Here is a 22378-nt window from a genome sequence, read left to right on the forward strand (position 1 = left end):
TATTACAGTTGCTCGCGGGAGACAGCGCTGGGCCATCGCCTTCGAGGCGTGCGCGGCATCGTCGAAGTGAGGTGGGACATTTTCAAAATGGTCATGTGCCCCGTTTCCGGCGACCTTCTGTCGATAGTGGCTTAAATAACGCACGGAGTGTCGCGAAACGCGGAGACAGAGCTCTCAAATTCATTACAAGCCGACTCGCGTAAAGTAGTCGTTAATTTATTCACGCGTCGTTCGCGACTTTCATCGTGCCGCAGCACTTGGTCGCCTGACGCGTTTCGGTCGTCGATTGGTGTCCGCAATAAAGTTTGTACGGACCTTGGCATCCGCACCAGAAGCACGCACAACCGCTCACGCAGCCCATCAATGGACCACAATATTTATTGTCGTGATCGTACCGGAGCGAAAAGTCGCGCTTTGTCGTTCGGTCACACACCGCGATTTGGTTGAAGTACTCGCAAAAATCGTCAAACTCCATCCAAAACACGCCGTCGTGATGATCGTTCACGTACGCGAGCTCCTTCGCGATGGCCGGGTGTTTGTCCCATTCTTTCGATCCATCAGCCCAAGCGCCCTTCCATTCAAACGTCGACCACGGATTGCGAAGCTTGATGAAACGCTTTCCACCGACGCCCCAAGAGCGTCCAGCCCAACGCACGGAGATGACGGAGAACAAGTGACCGGACACCAAGCCGGTGGTTTCGTCTTTGCTCTCGCCATTTTTAGTCATCCTCGACACGGCGATCAGGGACTTGATGCTGTCGTACTGGGTCAGGATGTTGAACAATTTATCGCGCACGATGTTTTCCTCGACTTCTTCGTGATAGATGCGATCCTTCTTACCGCCGTCACCGGGCTTACCGATAAACTTCATGTTGTGTCGCCGCCACGTGCGTTCGACGTCCATGCGCTTCTTGAGCAAGAAGACGTTATCGCCCGTGAGCGCGTGCGTGGCCCACGTGCCGAACCCGCCGTCCAGCGCGGCGTAGCTCCCCATAAACTTAGCCATCGCCTTCTCCACGATCAAAGGCCAAAACTCGTTGTTGTGCGGTTGCATAAATATCGGATTCTTCGTCCCCTTGTAACAAGGAATGAGATCGTCCACCGTCACGGTGACCCACCTCTTCTCCTTGCCGTCGTAAAACCGCACGCGATACTTGCCGCGAAGCGACTTTTCCCCGTTCAATATCAACCGTTTGATCGCTCCCGGGTGTTCCGCCAGGCACGCCAGCGCGCTCACCAACCAACAATCCCCGAGCTGGCCCTGCACGCAGTCCCGAGGTTCGATGATTCCCTGATACAGCACCATCGGCTTGTCCTCGCTCCCCGCGCTCAGGTCGTCGACGCGCGCCCAATCGCACCCGCGAAATTCGCAATCCACCCCGAGCGCCGCGTCGCCCGCCCAGACCTTATCCTCGTACCGAAAGCATTCCAGCAGGCAACAGCACAGCGATCCCATCGCGCCGCGCGCGCCCAGCCGCGCGTACGCGCCGAGGCACGGCGTCAGATACGCATCGATCGCGTTCCACGCGAGGACGAACGGCGCGACGAGCGCCGCGACCGCGGGGTGCCCGTTCCCGGCGCAGTGCGTCGCCGCGCACGATTCCTGCGACTCGACGTCGCGCGCGTTCGAGCGCGCGGGCGCCATGGCGCGCGTCGACGTGACGCCCGACCGTTCGTTCGCGGTCGGTCGACGCGCGCGTCGCCACAGCGCCGCGCGCGATGTCGAGCGACGGCGACGACGGCGACGACGGCCGAGGGCGCGACGACGGCGACGACGGCGACGACGCGCGGCGCGCGGGCGCGTCGCGCGCGCGCGCGGACGCGAGAGGGACGAATAATCATCGCAATCACGACGATGGCGTTCGAAATCAACGACGACGACGGTCGAGCGACGACGCGCGCGACGGCGCAGACGACGAGACGACGAACGCGCGAGCGACCGACGGTGACGACGAACGAACGGACGCGCGACTGTTCCCGCCGACGCGCGCGGACGAGGAGGGGACGAAGACGCGGACGCGCGGGGACGAGGCGACGCGCGGGACGAACGAGGCGAAGGAAAACGACGACGAGGGGCGAAGGAAAGCGAACGAGCGCGGGAAAACGCGCGGGAGGGAAGGCGATGGCGGCGTGGGAGCGACGGGGGGGTCGATCGTGGACGCGGCGAGGGAGAGCGCGACGGCGGGGTTGGCGGTGTGCGGAAACGTGTACGTGCGGAGCGTGGAGAATAAGCTGCCGCCGGGAGTGCGATCGGTGGTGAAGGGCGCGAGGTGCGAGGTGCGGACGTTCGCGGATGTATTCTTTGCGACGATGTTCGCGTCGTGCGCGCTGACGGTGCGCGTGGTGGGGGCGGGGGCGGGGGCGGCGCGACGCGCGGGCGAACGGACGATGTCGACGGCGGGGGAGGCGAGCGCGAGAATCGCGCGCGAGGTCAAGATGAAGACGATGACGATCGCCAAGGGCGGGAACGACCGCAAAGAAGCGCGTGGGGAGGCGTCGAAGGCGTCTGAACCGTCGTCGGTGGCCTCGTTGGCGAAGGAGAAGACGAAAGAGGCGTTGCGAGGGCTCGACGACGCCAAGCTGGCCGCGCTGGCGAGCGTGAAATCTTTCTTCGATGACCGAAATAAACCAGGCGGGGACGGGACGAAGTCGAAAAAGAGTGGCGAAGCGTCCGGGTCGAAGTCGAAAAACGCGAAGAAGAAGTCGGTCGATGTGACGAAGACCAATGGCGACGCGAAGCCGCGGCGGAAGAAGTCGGTCGCGACGGAGGATGGGAAACTGAAAAGGCGCGTCGATCCTTTGCGAAGCCTCGTGAGCGAAGAAACGTCTAAAAAGGTTAAAGAAAAGTTAAAAGGGTTTGAGGATGCCGTTGGAAGTTGGCCAATGGTGCAAGCGGTGAAGCCACGCGTGGATGGCTTCGTTGAAGCGTTCGCGGAGCGTCAACGCGTCGTCGTCGCCAAGCTGCACTCGTCCACCGAAGGCGGCGTCGACACCATACGCGGTGCGCGTGCGAGCTTGGTCCATCACGCTAAGGGCTTAAAAACACGCGTCGAGGATGGTGTCACCGGCGCGCGCGGTATTTTGGCTGGTGGAATCGCGAGCACGAGTAGACTCGTATCTCCGCTCCTCCGTCACGACAGGAGCGCGACGCAAAAAAGTCGACTGAAGACGTTTTTAAACCCTGGTTCGAGCGGACGTGCGATTATGAGAGATGACGAGTACAGCGCTGCACAGATTGAGCGGCACCACGAGCTGAGTAAACAAGTGGAGCGCGCGGCGAAGCTTTCTCGCGAGGCGGATGGCGAGTTGCTCGCCAAGCCGCTGCGCGTCGTCGTGCAGCCGGAGGACAATCTGTTCGACATCGCCAGCATCGCTGGCATCAGCGTCATGGATCTCGCGCGCTACAACAACTTGCGTCCGCATCCAGAGAGCCACTTCCTCAAGATTGACCCCGGCCAGGTCCTGTACGTCCCTTCGCGGTCTTTGCTCGACCGCCTTCCCGCGATCGATCGCGCTAGAGAGCCCAAATACGAGCTCTCCGTCCGCGTCACCGACGTCCCGCGCGCGGCACCACCACCGACCGCTTCGTCTCGCCTCGTGCATCCATCGCGTCACTCCAGGCACAAATCCGTGCGCGAATCCGACGACGCGTTGGAGTCATCCAACTTTGCCGCGTCTCTGGGCGTCTCGCTCGCCCTGTGCGCCGCCGCGCTCGCCCTGCGCAGCGTTCGCGAAGCCATGAATTCCGACGACGAAGACGTCAACGACGCCTAACTCGCGCGCGAATCGTTCATTGTATATCTCATTTACCGCTAGCGCACAATTCCACGACCCCTCCCACGCGTCTCGATCGCCGACAGACTTTACCCGCGCGCGTCCCGGCGGGGACAGTCACCGGGCAATTCTTTCGAATCGCGCATTCGCAATCGGTCAAATCGCGACTCGTGCGCGATGCCGACCGCGCTCCGAGCGAGCCGCGCGCGAACGCCGACGAGCGAAAGCGCGCACGCGGTCGATGGCTTGCCCGGCACGCAACCGCGCGCGAAGAAAACAAAGGAAGTGAGCGGCGAATCGCTCGGCAAGTACCGAGGCGTGTACAAGTGGAAAAATGGAAAATACCGCGCGATGATCAATAGCGAGGGCAAGACGTACGGGCTGGGCGTGTTTAGCGACGTCGAGGCGGCGGCGATGGCGTTCGACCGGGCGAGCATCGTGCTCGGGAGGCAACCGAAGAATTTCGCGACGTCGAATCGGTATGAATTTGAGTTGGACGAGCTCTCAAAGTTGAACGGGAACATACAAGCGTTGCGAAGGATGACGAGCGATAGGGCGCCGGATAAGTCGAAGAGTATGAGCGTGTATAGAGGCGTGCACCGGTGCTCGCGAACGGGACGATATCGGAGCGAGATTGAACACAACGGTAAAAAGTTTAGCTTGGGAGTGCACGCAAAGGAGGAGGACGCCGCGAGGACGTACGATCAAGCGGCTATAGTGTGTCTCGGCGGATTGGCCGTGACGAACTTCGATCGGCAGGAGTACCAACTCGCGCATTTAGACCATTTTGCGGGTGATTTAGACAAATATAGAGCGAGCTTACACATCAAGATTCGAAGACAAGGTACCTCTCGATCCCGTTGTACGAGCAAGCACGAGGGTGTACGCAAGTACGAACACACCTGGAAGAGCGGTAAGAAGACTGTCAAATGGCGTGCCGAAGTTAAGGTTGAGGGTAAATCGAAACAGTTGGGTTATTTCCGTTCCGAGGACGAAGCGGCTCAGGCGGTGAAGACATTCCGCGTTGGGTACGCCGCCACGGCCACGGCGGGCGCCTAGACTAGTTCCAACTACTTTTACATGCAATAACATCACAACGAATCTACAAATACCGACTACGAATACTAAAGACTACGAATACTGAGGCCGACCGAGCCACACCGGCAACGAACTGCGACACAACGGACACGAATCGTCTCGCGCCAGCCACTCCTTCACGCAGCGCTCGTGAAACACGTGCGAAGCGCTGCACGGCATCGCCACGACCACTTCATCCGTCGCGTAGCAATCGAAACAAATTGAACACTTCATCCCTACTTCGTCATCGCGTGGTTTACGATATCTCAGCGCTTCCACGCTCACCGTGGACGCCGCCGCGCGCGAACCTTCGCTCTCGTCAAAGTCTCGTTCTAAACCGTCGACGAGACTTTCAAGAGATCGTCGGCGCGCGGCTAAAATCAAACGCAGCGCCTCGTTCACGACACCATCGACGTTCTCATCCATCGTCTCGTCCTTCGTCTTCGTCTTCGTCTTCGGTGCCGTCTCGTCCTCGCGCGGCGCCGTCGCCGTCGCCTCGCGCGTCTCGGCCAACGTCGCCAACGCCGCCACCAGCGCCTCCCGATCGCTCCCACCGACCGCGTCGCGACACGCCTCGATCGCGCGCACGCCGACGTCCCACGCCTCCGCGCGCGCATCGCCGTATCGACTCTTCAGCGTCGTCGCGACGCGCCGTCCCGCGCGAGCCAGCGCGACGCTCACGCGCGCGTCGCCTTCGTCTCGCGCCCTCGCCGCGCGCTCGATCGCGCGCGCGCCGTCGCTGAACGTCGACCGCTTTCCCAACGCCTCGATCGCGCCGTCGAGCGCGCGCGCGCGCGCGTCGTCGTCGGCGCGCGACATGACGCGGCACTGTGTGACGCATGCGCGTTCGCCCGTCCGCGATGGCGACGGCGTCGAGCGCGCGCGCGGCGACGCACGCGTCCGCGGCGGCGCGGCGCGGATCGACGCACGCGATGCGCGCGCGAGGAGGGGCGCCGCGCGTCGTCGCGCGCGTCGCGGGGACGGTTTTGGGGATTTGGGCGATGGCGCACTTGGCGCGCGCGACGTCTCGCGCGTTCGCGCCGACGCTCAACGCGCACCGCGATCGAAGCGGACGGTGCGAGGAGACGCCGGGGAAGTGGGACGTCGACGCGGCGCGAGCGCGGGCGCGGGCGCTGACGGCAGAGAGCGAGGCGATGCGCGCGGATGGGTTCGCGGTGCTGCTGAATACGTTTGAAAGACCGGATTTGTTGAAGACGGCGCTGAGACACTACGGGAAATGCCGAGGCGTGGAGGAGATACGCGTGGTGTGGAGCGAAAAACGCGACGCACCGCGAGAGGGGACGGCGGAGGATGGATACTTTGTGAAGAAGAAGCCGGGATTGGTGCGATACGACGCGCACGCGGAATCGACGAGCATACAGAATAGATTTGAACCGTTGGATGATTTGCGCACCAGGGCGGTGTTTAACGTGGATGAGGACGTGAGAATTCCGTGTGAGACTTTATATAGAGGATTTAAGGCGTGGCAGAAGCACCCTGACGCGTTGGTGGGGTATTACGCGAGGAATTATGCGCCGGCGAAGAAGCCGAGCGACGGGTGCTCGTGGAGATACGTCGCGAACGAGTTTCAACTTTGGTGGAGTGGGAAGTACAGTATCATCCTCACCAAGGCGGCGTTCATGGATCAAAAATATTTAAAACTGTATAAGGAGCATTTACCCGACGGTGTGCGGGAATACATCGACAAGGGGGGGGGGAATTGCGAGGACATCGCGATGCAATTTTTAATCTCCTCGATTACGCGCGAGGCGCCCGTGTACGTGCCGGCAAGTTTGATGTATTACACCAAGGCTAAGTTGGGTGGAGTTGGCGTCGCTGGAATTAGCAGTGGTGCGGGACATCACCTCAAGCGCGGTGATTGCATCACGGATTTCCAGACGATGTTTGGCGCCGAACACATACCCCTCGTGGAAACGTATCAATAGCGAGCAATGCATTACATATATTCACGCGTCAGCAATCACGCGCTCACACCGCGTTTTCGAGGTACTTGCGCGTGAATTCGTCGCTCTCGCCGAGCTTGAAAGCGCGAGAGTGAATTTCGAGCACCGAACCCACGCGCATGTCGCGCAAGTCGTAAAACGCGCCCGTCTCGTCGCGCTTCCTGACTCTGGCGCGCTCCAGAAACTTGCTCGAGCAACTGTCCTTTGACGCTTGTTCGAAAATTGACAACGTCTTGTCACCGACGTGGAACGAGACCACAAAACGACGCGAAGCATCGAATTCGCACACTTCATCAGCGTCGCTGATCGGGACCATTTCGGCGCGAAACTGCAAAACGATTTCGTCATCCTTCGCGACGTCCTTGCGCGGCGGCTTGGGAATGAGCGAAATGCAGTTTTGCAAGCTGTCCTCTTCGCTCCCGATGGCGAGACCTGTGTGCTCAGGTATGCGATGCGCTGGAACAGTATCCTCGGGCTCGGTGACGTCGTGCGGCTCGAAAGCAGCCTCCGTCAACTCGCCCGGGAATTTCGTCAGGTACCACGACTTCGTGAATTCGTCGCAGTCGTAGATGAAGAAATCTCTCTTGTACACTCGAATCGTGTCCCCGACGTGCAAGTCTTCCGCGGTGACATAATCGAAATCATCGTTCGCTAGACCTCTGGCGTTCGCATCTTCATCGCGCAGAGGTAATCTGGACCTGTGCAGAAGCGTCGAAGACATCCCGCTTCCTCGCCCCGATTTGTTCGCTTCGACTTCGGTGATGGCGACGGTGTCGTCGATGAGAAAGAACGTCAGAACAAATCTTCGCCTGTCGCCGAATTTCGACCTGTCGTCCCAAACGCAGTAGAAGCGAAGCACTTGCTTGTCGTGCGTGAGAAATTTCCCTCGAGCATCCTTCTTCGTAGAACGCGCGGCGCGACGCGCGAGCCGAACCTCCTCCCACGACGGACCGACGCCGTCGGGTTCGCGCTCATCATTCGGGACATCGACGCCGACGCGTCCGAGGTAATCGCGCGTGAATCCATCGCAGCGATAAATTTTAAACTCGAACCCGTAGATCGTTACCGCTTTGCCAACGTTTAAATCTCCCAAAGTCACGCCGCGCACGACGTGACGCTTGAGAAACGCGCCTTGGGGCATGCCGCTGTTCTCCACGCGCGGTTCCGTGATTTTGATCGATCCGTCCTCGAGGAAAAAGTAAATGACGCATTTCCGGCATCTCGCGCTCTCCTTTTGACCGTTTTCGACGGTTTCATCAAAATACGCGTTAAATCGCAAGACGAGCCCGTGCAATTTAACGTACTCGGGCGCGTACGCCTTCGCCTCGCCGCGCGCGGGCGCGTCCGCGAACGCGTTCGCGTCGAACACATCGACCTCGCCGTCCGAGTCTCGAGGAATCGCGTAGCCATTCACAAAACTCAGCGATTGCGTCTTCGGTTTCATCGATGCCTGCGCGCGACGACGCATCGACGCTCCGTCGTGAGTCGTTCGAGTCGAGTCTTCGCGCGCGCGCGACGGCCGCCATCCGCGCGCGACGACGCACCGTCGGCGTTCCAATCATCCCCGGAAGATTCGCCAGAGTCACGCACTCCACCGCGCGCCGCGTCCTCGCGTTCGTTTCGCCCTCCATCGCGTTCGTTCACCGCTCTCCGCGCGTCGCGATGCGTCGCGATGCGTCGCGATGCGTCGCTTCGCCGACTTCTATTTTCGGCGCTTCGCCTCCCCGACGACGCGCGCGCGGGAAGCGCGCCCGTAACAACGAACGCTGTTACGTCGTTCGACGCGGCCGTCACCGCGCCGCGCGTCGACGACCGCCTCGCGCGCGCGTCGACGACGACGCGTCGCGATCGACGCGGCGTCGCGCGTCGCTCGACCGTCCCGCGCGCGCGCCGCGCATTCGCGCGTCGTCGTCGACGCGCGCGCGACGCATGCGGCACAGGATCGTCGAGCGACGCGCGCGCGCGATGCACGCCGACCAGTTCCGCGATCCCGCGCGCGAGGACGAGGACGACGACGACGACGACGACGAGATGGACGCGCGGGCGCGGGCGCGGGCGTGGGCGCGACTGCCGACGAAGACGAAGTGCCTGGGACCGACGCTGCTCGCGCTGGGGACGGCGATGCTCGGGACGCGCGCGCTCTTCGCGCTGGGCGCGATCGAGGCGGACGCGCACGCGGCGCGAGGGACGACGACGGCGCTGACGGTGGTGGGAGGGATGTGCGCGCTGGCGGGAGGGTACGCGACGACGGTGATGTGGATGACGGCGCGAGGCGCGCGCGGGTGGTCGTACGAGATGATTCCGGGGGAGTGAGGACGACGGGTTCGGGACGCGAGGCGGCGTCGGGTGATGTTACAGAGTCGATGTGAAGCGCGCGTCTAGGCGCGTTCGGAGAGCTCGGCGACGCGGGCGCGGAGACGGGCGTTCTCGTCGCGAAGCTCGGCGATGGCGGTCGCTTGGGCTTGGGCTTGGGCGTAGAGATCGCGGAGGGCGGCGGAGACGGAGGCGGCGGATTGCGCGACTTCGGAAAAGTAGCGTAGATCCACGCCCATGTCGTCCGCGCCGGCTTCGGAGTGCACGGTGAATCGACCTTTTTGTACCGCCTTCTTTGTGCGCGAAACGCCCGGCGCGGGTGAGCTCGCGGGCGTGGGAGACGTGCTTCGGCTGCCGCGCTGGTTGTCCTCGATGATGTCAAACCGTCCTCGTCGCTGCACCGTTTGCGACGTCGCCGACGACTCGGGCGCGTCTTCGGTGATGATTTCGAATCGGCCTTTCTTCTCGATGCTCCTCTTTTCGCCCATGTGCATGTTTTCGAGCGCGTTCGCCGCGGCGATGGCGTTGGATTCAGCCACCGCGGGATCGTCCATCGCCGCCGCCTGCGCCTTCAATTCGTCGACGTCAAAATTCCAATTAGACACCCCGTGCTTGTAAGCTTCGTTCGAAGCGGCTTCCGCTTGCGCCTCACCCACGGCGTTCGATTCCGCGCGCCGTTTCGCCTCGCGTTCGGCGAGCATGCGCGTGCGATCGCCCAGAGAAGGGATGTTTTCGAGCAACGTCTTCGCGAGCCAATCGGCTTTCTTCGCCTCCTTCAAAAATTTGTGCTCCAAAAGCTTGCTCGCCGGCGGGCGCTTGGACGGATCCTTTTGCAGGCAAAGACTGACGAACTCGCGAAGGGCGCGAGAGAAATGCCGACCGTCTTCGGGTTGCTCTTCGAGCGTCGGCGCTGGGTTTTGAAGCGTCATCAAGAGCACCTTCATCGGCGGAAACTTGGAAAACGGCGCGTGCCCGTGGCACAACTCCAGCACCGTGATCCCGAGCGACCAAATGTCGGCGTGAAAATCGTACCCGTTCTCTTGCTCCATCACCTCTGGCGCCATCCAGCACGGCGTGCCGACAAAAGTCTGGTGCGACCGCGGTCGGCCTCCCGAACCCCAACACGAAGCGCTCACGCCGAAATCGGCCAGCTTCACCGCCCCGTTCTCATCCACCAAAATGTTCCCAGCCTTGATGTCTCGATGAATATTCCCATTACGATGAAAGTAATCCAGCGCCTTGAGCGCCGCCTTGACGATGCACGCGATGACGGGTTCCTCGAAACCTCCCGGATGCGACCACTTCATCAAATTCAGCGCCGATCCCCCCGCGAGATACGGCATCACCACCCAAAGCGACGCCTCGTTCACGAACGAGCTATAATATTTCACCAAATTCGGATGACTCAGCATGCTCATCGTCTGCGCCTCGCGTCGGATCTCGTCCAGGTGTTCCGGCTCGTGTTCCTCGAGATCCAAAACCTTCACCGCGACGACTTCGTCGTTCGTCGCGCATCGCGCTCGCCACACCTGCGTCGCGCGCCGACACCATCGCTCGCCCGTCAGTCCCGCGTCCGTCTCGCGTCATCGCGCGCGCGTCGTCTCGCGCGTCGTCGTCGCGTCGCGTCGCGTCGCGTCGCGTCGTTCGCCTCGCGCGCACCGTCGCGCTCACGCCGTGCCCGATCTCCTCGAGCAGCTCGTACGCCGACGCGTTCGTGGGGTACGCCGACGGCGCGCCCGGCGCGTCGCTCGCGCCCTCGCTCGCGTCGCTCGCCATGGCGCGCGTCGCGCGCGTCGATCGTCCGCGCGCGCGCCGCGAAGTGCGACGCCGCGAAGCGCGACGCCGCACGATGTCGCGCGCGCGCGGACGCGCGGCCGCGGCGGCGCCGACGCGCGCGCGCGCGAGGCGACGCGCGCGAAAGGGCGGTCGTCGAGCGACGCGCGTCGCGCGCGCGCGCGCGGACGACGACGACGACGACGACGACGACGACGATGGACGCATGCGAGAGGACGAACTGCGCGCGGCGATCGACGAAGCGAGAGAGATCCTCGCCGAGGCCGCGCGAATGGCGAACGAACAGGCGCGCGCGGAGCTCGCGCGAACGTTCGACGCGGGCGACGGACGCGGCGCGGCGTTCGAGTGCGTGCGGGTGGAGGAGTTTTTGAAGGGGAAGGGCGCGCGAACGCTCGACGCGGAGCGCGCGGCGAGGGAGCTGTACATCGGGGACGCGTACTTTCAAGACGTCGAAAAGTTGATGGTGCAGTTCGATCGGTTGGAGCGCGCGCTGGGAGGGGTGCCGGGAATGAACGTGGGCGCGCTCGTGGGGCGGTGCACGGAGGTGGCGACGTGCGACATCGCGAGGGCGACGGCGAACTTGTTGACGCTGCGAGGGGCGTTTAAGGTGGGAAAGATTAGCGCCATGGTGATGGATTGTCCGAAACTGTTGATGTGTGACGATTTGGAAGATCGCATACGGCGCACGCAAGCGTGCATCACGCGGATTTGGGCTTCGGAGAGCGACGAGGATACGATTTACGCGATCTCAGAGGAACCAAATTTGCTCTTCACGCTGTGCGATTTGCCGATCTTCGCGGAAGATATCTCGGTCGATATTTCAGAGCTTCCGATGTCGGTGCAAGGTGCGTGTGTTGTCGTCGCGCGCGCGCGCGTTCGTCGTCGAACGGCGTTTGTTTCTAACCATTCTTCGCGTGTAGAGGCGCTCGTTTTCGCGACTCGAAGGTTCAAAGCTTAACGGTTCATAGACTCACCTCCGGTGGTTTTCCACGCTCTACGCGCGCAGCGATGCTCGTGTACGCGTGTGGCATGGAGAACGAGTGATAATGTGTTCGTGTTGTATTCTATCTATAGGCATTTGTGCATTATAAAACGCAGGCTTGTAAAACGATTTCATTTGTAGAATTTCTTCTTGGCTGGGGATTGCGCGGCGCCGGTAAAACCGGCGTACGAACTAAGCTGCGGGATTTCCACTCCATCAGCCTTGGCTTTTTCCATGGCGGCGATCCTGCGCGGATCCCATTCGTCTAGCACGGCGAGCGGCAAATCGTTCGGGTGTCGCGCCACCACGTACCCCCAAACTTCGCTACGAGGCAACTTTTTGTGCCACGCCAACACATCGCGCTGCATCGACCCGAAACAGCAGTACCAGAACGACAGAAACGGTGAGGTACGTTCACCCAGGGCGCCTATGTGCGTTCGCTTGCGACGCGCCTTGGCGCTTTCTTCGCTTTGACCTTTGGCGGCGCGCGCCTTCACCATCGCCTTGGGTGTCCAATAATAATAACGCTTCTTCGGCGCGATGTAGAATGGCAAGATTTGCGCTCGAGCGGCACCACCACCGTGACGCTTGATACCATCGTCATTCTCCTCGACGTCATCTTCGTTGTTTTCCTCGTCTTTGCGCTGAAGCTCGAGCGATTTCGCCTTTTCCTTCCCTCGCGAGCCGCCCGTGAGCAACGCGGGCAGGTAGTAATCCTTGTGAATGACGTACGAGGGCAAGAGCAGCATGTACGGACGGCCGTGTGCAGCAAGATTTTCTGCCGCAAACGTCACGCACTTCTCTATGTGGTCAGCAGAGTACGGTGGATTTGTCAGGAAGACGTCGTGCTCGGGCACGCGCCCCTCTTCGATGACTTTGTAAAAATCTTCGTTGCGATTGATGACGTTCGTGAATCCAATCAAAGCCAAGTTCCTTCGCGTACCTCCGGCGCAGTAGTAAGGGTCATAAATCACCAGGTCGGCGGGCGTTTTATTCAAGCGCCCGCACGCCGCCTTTAAGAAATTCGCTACGTTTTCGTGCGCCTCAGGCGACGTCTCGCAGTGGTCGTCCGCGTCCGTCTCGAACGGATGCTCTACCTCCGCCGGCGCCTTAAATTCTTCCGCTAACTTCGCGTTCCCCTTAAAGATCGCCGGTATCGTCTCCCCACGCTCGTTCAAAACCGCCCCTTTCTCTTTTCTCTCATCCTTTTTCTTCTCCGCCGGTTTCCAATACGTATAGCTCTGCGTCGCGTCGTCCCACGTCCCGATCCTGACGTGTTCCCCATTCGCCGTACGCTCCGTGCTCGAGTACACGGCTTTAGACTTTTTATCCACGAGCACTAATTCGTCGTTCATCACCACGCCCTCGACGTTAAACGTGCCGTGGAACACCTTGTCTTCGTCGTCGGCGTTCGCCGCGTCGCCGCCGCCTTCCGTCTCGTCCGTTCCTCGCGGTCGTCCCTCTTCCAGTTTACGCCGTTTTGCGCGCGCTTGCTTGGCCTTGCGCTTCTTTTCTCGCGCGCGTTCGAGCTTGGACGCGCGATTCGCGCTCACGCGCGCGTCGGCGTCGGTTTTATCGTCGCCGCCGCCGCCGCTCGTCGTCGGCGGCGACGCGTCGGCGGCGGCGCTCGCGTCGTCGGCGCCCTCGGCGAGCTCGCGCGCGCGCACGCGAGCGATGAAATCGTCCTCATCGCTCGAGCCTTCGTCGAAGCGGGAGAGATCGGGCGCGGTCATCGCGCGCGCGAGGCGGCGTCTGCGGCGAGTCGAGGCGAATCGGTGTCGTGTACTACAAAGGATTTTATTACGCGGTACCGCGCTTGACGTATCGAGCGGGTTGTCCAGGGGCGAGCGGAGGTAAGACTTCCATGTCTTGCATCTCCCCGCCGCCCTCGCCGGTGGTGATCAACGCGATCTCAACCTTGTGCTCGTCGCCGTCGATGCGCGTCGCCGCGGCGATGACGCCCGGACCGAAAAACGTCGTAATCTTGCTCACGCGATCGGTCCACTCGGTGAAGTCCATCTTGGGCGAATCGAACTCGAGGCACAACGCGTAACGATCGTTGATGATCTGTTCGGACAACCCCACGAGCTCGGGGGCTTGGTTTCTTCGCAAACCGCCCGGTCGGTTGAAGCGGAAAATAATCTTCAGCGCCTCCTCCAAATGTTGCTCATCTCCGTATCTGTATCGCGTCACGTCCCCTCGCACTTGAGTCAAGATCGGCGTCGTTTGTTCCTCCCGCACTTTCAAAGCGTCCTCGTACGTCACGAGCTTCAACGGTTCCAACTCGGCGTACTTCAGCGCGAAGCCGATGAGCGAAATCGGAAAGCCGTAAATCAACATCAACGCCGAGATGTCCGCCCCCGGCAGGAACGAAAAGTACGCGCAGAACCCGTACAGCAGCAGAGGCAATCCAACGCTCAGACCGATCGTGCCGAACGACGTCGTGCTCAGCAGCGCGGCTTCCTTTTCGTCGGACACCTTTCGAGACCCGCGGCGCAGCTCAAACGTCGTCGTCGTCGCCGCCGCCGCCGCGCCCGCCGCGCCCGCCGCGCCCGCGCTCGCGCCGCTCTTCCACGCGTCGATCCACGCCTGCGCCTCCTTCGCGCGCGCGTCCGGGCTCGCGATCGCCGCGCTCGCGCGCGCGCGGACGGCGGACCGAGCGGATAAGACGCGACGCGCCGTCGTCGTCGTCGTCGTCGCGCGACGCGCGGGCGCCGCGCGCGCGGGCGGCATCGCGCGCGTCATCGCGTGCGTCATCGCGGCGTGCATTCGATCGGCGTCGGGCGCGTTCGCGGCGCGCGACGGATTGTGAAGCGCGCGGTGGATGCGTGACGTCGGCTGACGTCAGCCCTCGGGACGCGAGGCGAGGCCGCGCGAGCGGGACGTCGCGAGGGACGACGACGCGCGAGGGACGACGACGCGCGTTCGAAAGGATATAAATTAATAATGAATGCGACGACACGAGGGAGATAGGAAGAGAGAGACTAAGGGAAAACGGTGAGGAAGCCGGAGACGTCGAAGCGCTCGGGGGGCGCGAGGACACTGGAAGGTCCGCGGCGAAGAAAGAGCCAAGATAAGGCGTGGAATAAAGCCACGGCGAAAGCGGCGAATGGGGAAGGGTACTCCATCGCGAATTCCATCGCGAATGATGCGATTTTGACGGCGGATTCCGCGGCGCGGGTGTAGGAAACCGACCCGGGCGTCGCATCCGGCGGAGGCGTCGACGCGAGTTCACGCAGCGCGTCAACTTCCGCTTCAAGCTGCGCTCTTTCACGCTTACACGCCTTATACTTGTCGTGCATGATTTTTGCGTGCTTTTTCTCGCGTTTGATGGACGATTTGACCTCTGCGCGATATTCATCGAGGTTGTTCAACGCCTCGCGAAGACGCGATTCGCTGACGCGCAAGGCGTCTTGTAATTCGCCCATTCTCGCGTCCATGCCTCGCCTCTTCGCCTCACTCTTTTCAACTTCATCACATTTTGCTCGAAGCGCGCTCGCCAGCCACTCTTCGTTTTCAGACGCCGTCTCCAAAGCTTTATTAAACCGCTTCTCCGCGCGGGCGCTCTCCGCCGCCGCCGTCGATTTCGCCTTCGCCAACTCCACCCGCAGTTCGTTCTCGACCGCCATCGCCGCCGTGGATTCACTCAATCGACTCTTCAACGCTCGCATCGGCGTCGATTCCCGCGCTCGCGAGCCGTTCGTCACGTCTCGGAGCGGCGCCGCGGTCGACGTCGTCGCCTTGAGCCTCGCATTCTCCGCCCGCAACGCCGCGCACTTCGCCTCCATCGCCGCGTACTTCCCATCACCGGTGGTATTTCGCGTTTTTTCCACGATTTCTTCCAGCTCCGCGATTCTTCGTTCGAGCACGCGGGCGTAGGACGCGGCGTCGAGTTCGTCGACGGCGGTTGAAGATGAATCGTCAAGCGTTCTTTCCCCCGTCGACCACGTGCTCGGTTTCACCGTCGCGGGAGAGTGAAATAGCCGCGCGGTCGGGCTCGAGTGCTCGAAACGCATCGTCGGAGGCATGACGCGCGGCTAGCGGGGCGCGACGAGCGCGAGCGTCGTCGAGGAGGCGCGGAATGACGCGATTATGGTGATTTACAAGACCGGGATGCGGTGGACCGCGTTTTTCGTGGACATCGGAGCGTACTGGAGCAAAAGTTCGATCTCACCCTTGGCTACGCCTTGAAGCTTGAAAACGTCCTTCATTATGACGTTTTGGCGGACGAGTGAGACGTCGATCTCCACAAAGCCGAGCGAGACTTCAAAACCTCTGATTTCGATTCTGAGCGGGTCGACGTCTGGAATGACGTTGTAAAAGACGAAACGTTCGTTGAACTTGGGCTGCGAAGTCTTCAATTTGCGCGCACTCGTGTACGTTTGCTTTGCACAAGACACGTGAGCCATGGGATTCGGCGGCAAGTCCTTGACACGAAGCAAATTGCGACCTTCGAGAAGTTCGACGGTGAGCAAACCTTGCTCGTAATCCTCATCGAATTCATCCGGAGCGCCGGTGTCGATGTACTCGAGCTCGACTGTCATCGTCGGGTGCATGAACTTTTTCCCACCAGGTGTTTTCGTCTTGTTCTGTTCCTCGATGCATCGGTAAAAGTATTTCATGCGCGCCTCATCCGCTTCTTCTTCGCTTTTTTTGTGCCACTCGGTGATTTCGTTGCTGCGAGTCATGATTTGTTCGTGCGTGTAGCCGTCGGCGGCGGCGAAATACTCGAGTGGGCACTCTTTCTTGTAGTACGTTGGATCGATGAAAGGGAGTTCGAGAACAATCGGACCTGGCCCGCGATCGGCGATTTCTCCGCACGTGATCGATGCCTCGCCATAGTTGGAGATACGCTCGGCGCCCTGTTTAAGGAGGCGGAACGTCAAGGGAGTTTCTCGATCGCACAACACAAACGAGTCTTCGACGCCATCCCAGCTCGGTGCGTCTCCTAAACGCGGTGGTGTACTCAGCTGGCGCTGCTCGCGAGTCCAATACTTGATAAAGTAATTGTCCGATTTGAGCATGTTTCGCATCAGCGAAGAAGCCTTGCCTTTCTTGCGCGAGAGGCGGCTATAGTTGCGTCGCTTGTAGAACGCATTTCCCTTCAGGAATCTAATTCGCATCATCCCCGTCGAAGACTCCTCGATACCGCTGGCCTCCATTATGGGTATGTGCAGTTTATAAGGATATAAGAGCATCTTCTCGATGGACGATTTCACGGTGCGCTTGACGAAACCGTGCATGAAGGGGAGCGCCATGAGATCGATTCCGCCCGGAAGGAACAATCCAAAGTCCAAAATCTCAGGCATACCCATCAAGCAAGCTTCGATCGCACCGAGACATGGAATGATATCTACCAACGGATCAAAAGTCACTTGCACCAAGCACTTCAGCTGAAGCTGGCGTAAAGACACCGGAAATCGTATCCCAAACGCGTACAACGTGACGATGATTTCGCACGACGAAGCCCACGTGAGCTCGATGTCCAAGATGGAATTCTCCATGTGAGACGAGTGCGAGCGAATCCCACAAAGCGTCGGTGCGCGCGGACCGAGTGTAAATTTCTCAAAACCAATCCAAGTCACGCTCTCGGGAAGCATGTCGCGTAAAATCGGCTCGACACTCTCCTTCACCGTCTTGCTCACCCCGGTGTCAATGTTCGGCCAAGCCGCGTCGATCACTCGATTGAGCCAATGCACGCGATTGAACGACGCGTCTTCCGTCCATTTCGGCGAATACGTGTTGAATAACGTCTTAAATTCATCCTTAAAGTGTATCTGATCCTGTTCGTTCGTCTCCAACTCCTTCTTCGCTCGCACGCTCTCCAACCACGTCAACGAGGGCGATGCATCCGCATCCTTTCGCCTGCGACGACTTATCAGCACTCGTCTCACGTAGTCTTTATCCCTCGTGCGCTTACTCCACACCGTGAGCATCGCCCCGAGGACGAATCCGATCGCCGTCGTCGCCGTCGCCACCGCGATTTGCGTCGTCGTCGCCCGAATCAACCACCGCACCGCTTTCACGACGAATTCCAGCGCGCGCACCGTCGCGTTCGACGTCACGCTCGTCTTCGCGTCCACCGTCATCGTCGCCGCGCCTTTCGTCGCTTCCATCGCCGCGCGCTTCGCCATCGCTCGCGCCGATGCAGAATTCCCGATCGTCCCCGTCGTCGCCGTCGTCGCCGCCGTCGCCGCGCTCCTCAGCCGCGCGAACGGCATGCCTCGCGTCCCGCGCGCGACGTCGATTCGCGCGCCGACGTCGATTCGCTCGCCGCGCGCCGCGCCGCGCGCGCGCCGAGTCGTGACGACGCCGCACTCTCGCGCGCGTCGCGCCGATGCTTCGCGGCGCGCGCGCCGCGACGAACGCGACGCGCGCGACGAACGCGACGAACGCGCGCGCGCGCGCGCCCTCGCGAAGCGCGTACGGCGTCGCGCGGACGTTCGTCGCGCGCGTGGACGCCGGCGCGGGCGAGCGCGGGGCGACGGTCGCGCTGAGCGACGCGCTGCGCGCGCACCTGCCGAGCGAATACGCGAGCGCGACGAGCGCGAAGCGAGAGATACGACGGAAGAATGTGCTCGTGAACGGAACGGTGCGCTCGGTCGGGGACGCGGTCGCGGACGGGGACGTGGTCGAGGTGCTGGCGCGGATTCGACCGTCCTCGCCGGTTGCGGCGGCGCACAGAGCGGGCGAGAGAGCCGTCGCGCTGGCGCGGGACGACCCACACTTTGCGATCATGGTGAAGCCGGATGACTGCGTGAGCGTGGGGAAGGGAAGCGATCCGATGAAGTGGAGCGCGGAGCGGCTGTGCGCGACGGCGCTGACGCCGACGCCGGAGGGCGTCGAAGGCGCGTTGTCGAGGCCTCGGCCGGTGCATCGGTTGGACGAACTCACGGGAGGATTGCTGGTGTGCGCGAAGACGCGGATGGCGATGACGGCGCTGTCGGCGGCGTTCGAGAAGCGAGAAGTGCGGAAAAGGTATCGGGCGGTGCTGCGAGGACGCGTCGAATCGAAGAAGGGGGTGGTCGACGTCCCGCTCGGCGGTCTGGAGGCGCTCACCGAATATAGCGTCGTGCGCGAGTACGAAAGCGAGGAATACGGCGGTATCTTGACGTTGATTGATTTTTTCCCGAAAACTGGGCGCACGCATCAGCTTCGGCGCCACGCCAAAGCGCTCTGCGCTCCCATCCTCGGCGACGTCAAGTACGATTACGCGTCGCGCGCTCACGAGGACGGCTTGTTTCTGTGGGCCACTGGTATCGTGCTTCCGCCGAGCGCCACGCCTTGGCGAGGAGAAGATTGTGGTGAATTAATTGTAGACATAGAAGAGGGCGAGAAGTTTGCGCGCGTGCTCGCACGTTGCCAAGAACTCGCGTAGCGCATAGGCAATGTTTGTAGGAGAGCATCGGAAGACGATGCAACGGTGTACGAACCATGTGACCTCATTTTGACGCACGCACGCTCGCTTCACGCTTCAAACCAAATCATGGCTTTTATCGTCAATCAACACAATCAACGCTTCGCTTACATCGCGCTGATCGTGTTATCTACCCTAGGGCAGTGCGCCGAGTGGTGTAAATACGTTCCCACCGGAGTTTGGGGCGAAGTCGCGCGGTGTCGCGGCTGTTGAGTCCGGCAAGAATTCGTGAGCGCTCGCGCGCATCTCAAGACCATGAGTAGCTTCGAGACGATTCTTTGATGTTCTTTTAATGTTACTTTCGCACCAGTTGTACCTCGAATTACAAGAAAACAAGAAAGAATGAATATACAAGAAGTGTACAAGAGCGAGGCGGTTCGCGAACTAATCTCGCGTTCGGAAGCGACGCACAAAATTCGATCCCATCCTTCGAATTCTATGACTGAGACTGAAAGAGCGCGTGCTTAAAACGACTGCGGTAGAATCAGGCGCGTTCACGTCCGTTGAAACCGCAAAGGCGGTGGCAGATCGGTTCACCGTCGTCTCGGCTCGTCCACTGCTGATGAGCTCAACGTTGTTCGCCGCATACTGCCAATCTAATTCGTCCTTGATCGAATCGAGCGCTTCTCGCGAAATATTTGCCGCAGCAAATTTAGATGACAGGCTGTTTGGCGCGCGTTTTGTCGCCGGCGCGGCTGACAGCGCTCTTTTCATGAAGTTAGCGTCGAAATCGAGAACGCTTCTCGGCGCGTTCGCGCGCGGTTCCCCAGACGAACCGAGCGAGACAATCCAAGGATGCTCTAACATTTCTTCCGGCTTCAATCTCGCGCTCGGGTCGAGAACGAGGCATTTGCGGATGAAATCGGCGCCGTGTTCGCTGACGAATGCAGGGATCTTGAACGAACCTTGGAGAATCATATCGTACGCTTGCTGTCGACTCGTCGACTGAAACGGCGGAAACCCGACGACGAGCTCAAACGCCAAAGCGCCGATGGCCCATAAATCCACAGCCTTGCCGTACCCAGCGCGATTCAATCGGAGGTATCGTTCTCGAAACTCTTTATCGCAGCGTACAACCTCCGGCGCCATGTAATCCGTCGTTCCCAAACGCCCGAGCGGTTTGAACCACTCCAAATGTAACGCAAAGCCGAAATCCGTCAGCTTCGCTCTGCCGTCATCGGTGAGTACGACATTTTCAGGCTTGATATCTCGGTGTATGACGTTCATCGCGTGCATGTGCGCGACGGCTTTGATGACCCATTTCATAACTCCCGTCACTGCTCGGCTTTCACTAAACTTTCCTCCAACTCGCGCCAAAGCGTTGAAAACGTCGCCCCGGTTGTGAAGCTCGTGTATTAAATAATAGTTCCCAGTCGAAGTGTCGATGAACGAACCAAAAAATCCCACGATGGCCGAGTGTTCCATGCTATGATGCACCGCAATTTCGTGCGCAATCTGTTCGTACACGTGCAGTTTCAACTTTGCCTTGATGTAGCACTTCAGCGCCACTTCAAAGTTCATCCTGCGATAAAACGCCTTGTATACCACGGAATATCGCCCGCGACCGATGACGTTGACGAGCTGAAAATCCTCCAGGCGAAATCTCCACCCGAACATCGACGCATTCAACACGTCCTCTGGTTTCGCCATTCCCAGCGGGTCGGGATCTGCGTCCCATTCCTCCGGGACCGCCCCCAACGCGCTCCTAAACGTCCCGCTCTGCGAGCTCGACGCGCTCGTCTCCGACAACCGTCCCGACCTCGTCGCATCGTCGTCCCGGTCGTCGTCCGCATCGAGCGAACTCCCTATCCACGTTCCATCCTCTTTTCCATTCGCTCTCAGCTCACTCGGCGTCAACCTCCGACTCGCGCGCGCGTCGCCGATCAGCGTCGCCGTCCAGGCGAGCTTTGCGCCCTCCGACGCCTCCTGTCCCGCCTGCCCGAGACCCTCGCGAGAGCTCTGCGCTGACGATCGCGCGGATAGCGCGCTCATCGGACTCGTCGCGCGGTCGTCCGCGCCCTTTCCCGCGTCCGTCGGCGTCGATTCCGTCGTCGTGTCGAAACTGCGGCGCGGCGTCCGAACGAGCGCGGCGTCGTCGTCGAGCGACATCGCGCGCGACAGACGCGCGCGAGCGACGCGCGCGAGCGCGTCGCTTCGTCGCGCGCGAGGGGCGCGACGACGGACGCGCGTCTGCGACTGACGACGCCGGGCGCGCCGCGCCTGTGGAACTGCGCGAGGGACGGGACGGCGAGCGCGTCGCGGCGCGCGTCGTTATTACATCGATCACATCCGTGATGCGGCGTCGAGAGCTCGAATGGCGTCTCGACTGGCGATGGCATCTTCGATTTCGACCTCGACGTCGACGATGCGGGCGTAGAAGTCGCGGAAGACGCGGGCGTTTCGCTCGGCTTCCGCCACCGGATCTTCGTTGAGAGGGAAGGTGTCAAAGTAGAGCACGCCGGCGTAGGATATGCGACGTAGCGCGCGGACTAATTCCATGGCGGCGTGAGGATGGACGGAGGCGAACATCAAACCGTCTTCGGCGCCGAGACGGGTGTGACCGTCGCCGAGTTGGACGCCGAACAGAGCGTTTCTCGAAGCCGCCATCGCGATGGACTGGGCTGGATTCTCGCCCGCGGCGAGCGCGTGGCCGACGTCCAGTGTCAGGCCGAAGTTGGGCTCGCCCACGGCGTCGACGAGTAGGAGTGCGGCACCTGTGGTGGGGATGAAGCTGAAACGGCTCTTTTCGTCCGTCGGCTTGAATTCGACGCTCAACTTGAGCGAGCGACACTCTTCGCTCGAGGCCACTGCTTTGTAACCGACAATCATGTCCTCCCACGCCGTGGCGTAATCCGCTTGGAGATTGTAATCGTATCCATCGTAGCGAGGCCATATGACGACTTCGTCTGCGTCGAGTGCGGTCGCAGTCGCGCACGCCTTGCGTGCCAAAGTCGCCGCGTGTTCGCGAATCACGCCATCGGGATTCGAGAACGCGCCCAATCGAAACGGCTCCTCGGGAAATCGCACGCATACGGCGCCAGGGCGCAACTTCGCGGC

The 22378-nt window shown here is 61.1% G+C and overlaps 14 protein-coding genes across 14 annotated transcripts; 5 read left to right on the plus strand and 9 right to left on the minus strand.

Moving 5' to 3' along the window:
• Nucleotides 1-162: 162 nt before the first annotated feature.
• OSTLU_29736 (predicted protein) lies at nt 163-1651 on the minus strand. Its single transcript, XM_001422884.1, has one exon. It carries the CDS (start codon nt 1643-1645, stop codon nt 221-223), a length of 1425 nt encoding a protein of 474 aa, XP_001422921.1. The 5' UTR covers nt 1646-1651; the 3' UTR covers nt 163-220.
• Nucleotides 1652-1719: 68 nt separating this feature from the next.
• OSTLU_94160 (predicted protein) lies at nt 1720-3774 on the plus strand (the record flags this gene model as incomplete). The annotated part of the gene is made up of 1 exon (XM_001422802.1): nt 1720-3774. One exon carries the CDS (start codon nt 1720-1722, stop codon nt 3772-3774), a length of 2055 nt encoding a protein of 684 aa, XP_001422839.1.
• Nucleotides 3775-3951: 177 nt separating this feature from the next.
• OSTLU_94161 (predicted protein) lies at nt 3952-4833 on the plus strand (the record flags this gene model as incomplete). Its single annotated transcript, XM_001422803.1, has 1 exon — nt 3952-4833. One exon carries the CDS (start codon nt 3952-3954, stop codon nt 4831-4833), a length of 882 nt encoding a protein of 293 aa, XP_001422840.1.
• Nucleotides 4834-4905: 72 nt separating this feature from the next.
• OSTLU_29739 (predicted protein) lies at nt 4906-5085 on the minus strand (the record flags this gene model as incomplete). The annotated part of the gene is made up of 1 exon (XM_001422885.1): nt 4906-5085. One exon carries the CDS (start codon nt 5083-5085, stop codon nt 4906-4908), a length of 180 nt encoding a protein of 59 aa, XP_001422922.1.
• Nucleotides 5086-6005: 920 nt separating this feature from the next.
• On the plus strand, nt 6006-6797 carry OSTLU_36758 (predicted protein; the record flags this gene model as incomplete). The annotated part of the gene is made up of 1 exon (XM_001422804.1): nt 6006-6797. The coding sequence occupies one exon, from the start codon at nt 6006-6008 to the stop codon at nt 6795-6797; it is 792 nt and encodes a 263-aa protein (XP_001422841.1).
• Nucleotides 6798-6840: 43 nt separating this feature from the next.
• On the minus strand, nt 6841-8259 carry OSTLU_36578 (predicted protein; the record flags this gene model as incomplete). The annotated part of the gene is made up of 1 exon (XM_001422886.1): nt 6841-8259. One exon carries the CDS (start codon nt 8257-8259, stop codon nt 6841-6843), a length of 1419 nt encoding a protein of 472 aa, XP_001422923.1.
• A 1414-nt stretch (nt 8260-9673) lies between these two features.
• On the minus strand, nt 9674-10865 carry OSTLU_2504 (predicted protein; the record flags this gene model as incomplete). The annotated part of the gene is made up of 2 exons (XM_001422887.1): nt 9674-10657; nt 10788-10865. Coding segments are annotated over 2 exons (1062 nt in total), but the record flags the coding sequence as incomplete, so codon positions are not given.
• Nucleotides 10866-11127: 262 nt separating this feature from the next.
• On the plus strand, nt 11128-11880 carry OSTLU_94162 (predicted protein; the record flags this gene model as incomplete). The annotated part of the gene is made up of 1 exon (XM_001422805.1): nt 11128-11880. One exon carries the CDS (start codon nt 11128-11130, stop codon nt 11878-11880), a length of 753 nt encoding a protein of 250 aa, XP_001422842.1.
• An 81-nt stretch (nt 11881-11961) lies between these two features.
• On the minus strand, nt 11962-13637 carry OSTLU_29745 (predicted protein; the record flags this gene model as incomplete). Its single annotated transcript, XM_001422888.1, has 1 exon — nt 11962-13637. One exon carries the CDS (start codon nt 13635-13637, stop codon nt 12036-12038), a length of 1602 nt encoding a protein of 533 aa, XP_001422925.1. The 3' UTR covers nt 11962-12035.
• Nucleotides 13638-13797: 160 nt separating this feature from the next.
• OSTLU_6822 (predicted protein) lies at nt 13798-14367 on the minus strand (the record flags this gene model as incomplete). Its single annotated transcript, XM_001422889.1, has 1 exon — nt 13798-14367. A coding segment is annotated over one exon (570 nt), but the record flags the coding sequence as incomplete, so codon positions are not given.
• Nucleotides 14368-14888: 521 nt separating this feature from the next.
• OSTLU_94163 (predicted protein) lies at nt 14889-15932 on the minus strand (the record flags this gene model as incomplete). Its single annotated transcript, XM_001422890.1, has 1 exon — nt 14889-15932. The coding sequence occupies one exon, from the start codon at nt 15930-15932 to the stop codon at nt 14889-14891; it is 1044 nt and encodes a 347-aa protein (XP_001422927.1).
• A 72-nt stretch (nt 15933-16004) lies between these two features.
• On the minus strand, nt 16005-17840 carry OSTLU_29748 (predicted protein; the record flags this gene model as incomplete). The annotated part of the gene is made up of 1 exon (XM_001422891.1): nt 16005-17840. The coding sequence occupies one exon, from the start codon at nt 17838-17840 to the stop codon at nt 16005-16007; it is 1836 nt and encodes a 611-aa protein (XP_001422928.1).
• An 800-nt stretch (nt 17841-18640) lies between these two features.
• Nucleotides 18641-19282, plus strand: OSTLU_29749 (predicted protein; the record flags this gene model as incomplete). Its single annotated transcript, XM_001422806.1, has 1 exon — nt 18641-19282. One exon carries the CDS (start codon nt 18641-18643, stop codon nt 19280-19282), a length of 642 nt encoding a protein of 213 aa, XP_001422843.1.
• An 822-nt stretch (nt 19283-20104) lies between these two features.
• On the minus strand, nt 20105-20926 carry OSTLU_6235 (predicted protein; the record flags this gene model as incomplete). The annotated part of the gene is made up of 1 exon (XM_001422892.1): nt 20105-20926. A coding segment is annotated over one exon (822 nt), but the record flags the coding sequence as incomplete, so codon positions are not given.
• Nucleotides 20927-22378: the final 1452 nt, after the last annotated feature.

The sequence above is a fragment of the Ostreococcus lucimarinus genome, chromosome 21 (assembly GCF_000092065.1).
Source record: "Ostreococcus lucimarinus CCE9901 chromosome 21, complete sequence".
Lineage (NCBI taxonomy): Eukaryota > Viridiplantae > Chlorophyta > Mamiellophyceae > Mamiellales > Bathycoccaceae > Ostreococcus > Ostreococcus sp. 'lucimarinus'.

Excerpts from the sequence above, each read along its gene's own strand:
- OSTLU_29736 (XM_001422884.1), bottom strand. The coding sequence starts at position 1,645 with ATGGCGCCCGCGCGCTCGAACGCGCGCGACGTCGAGTCGCAGGAATCG.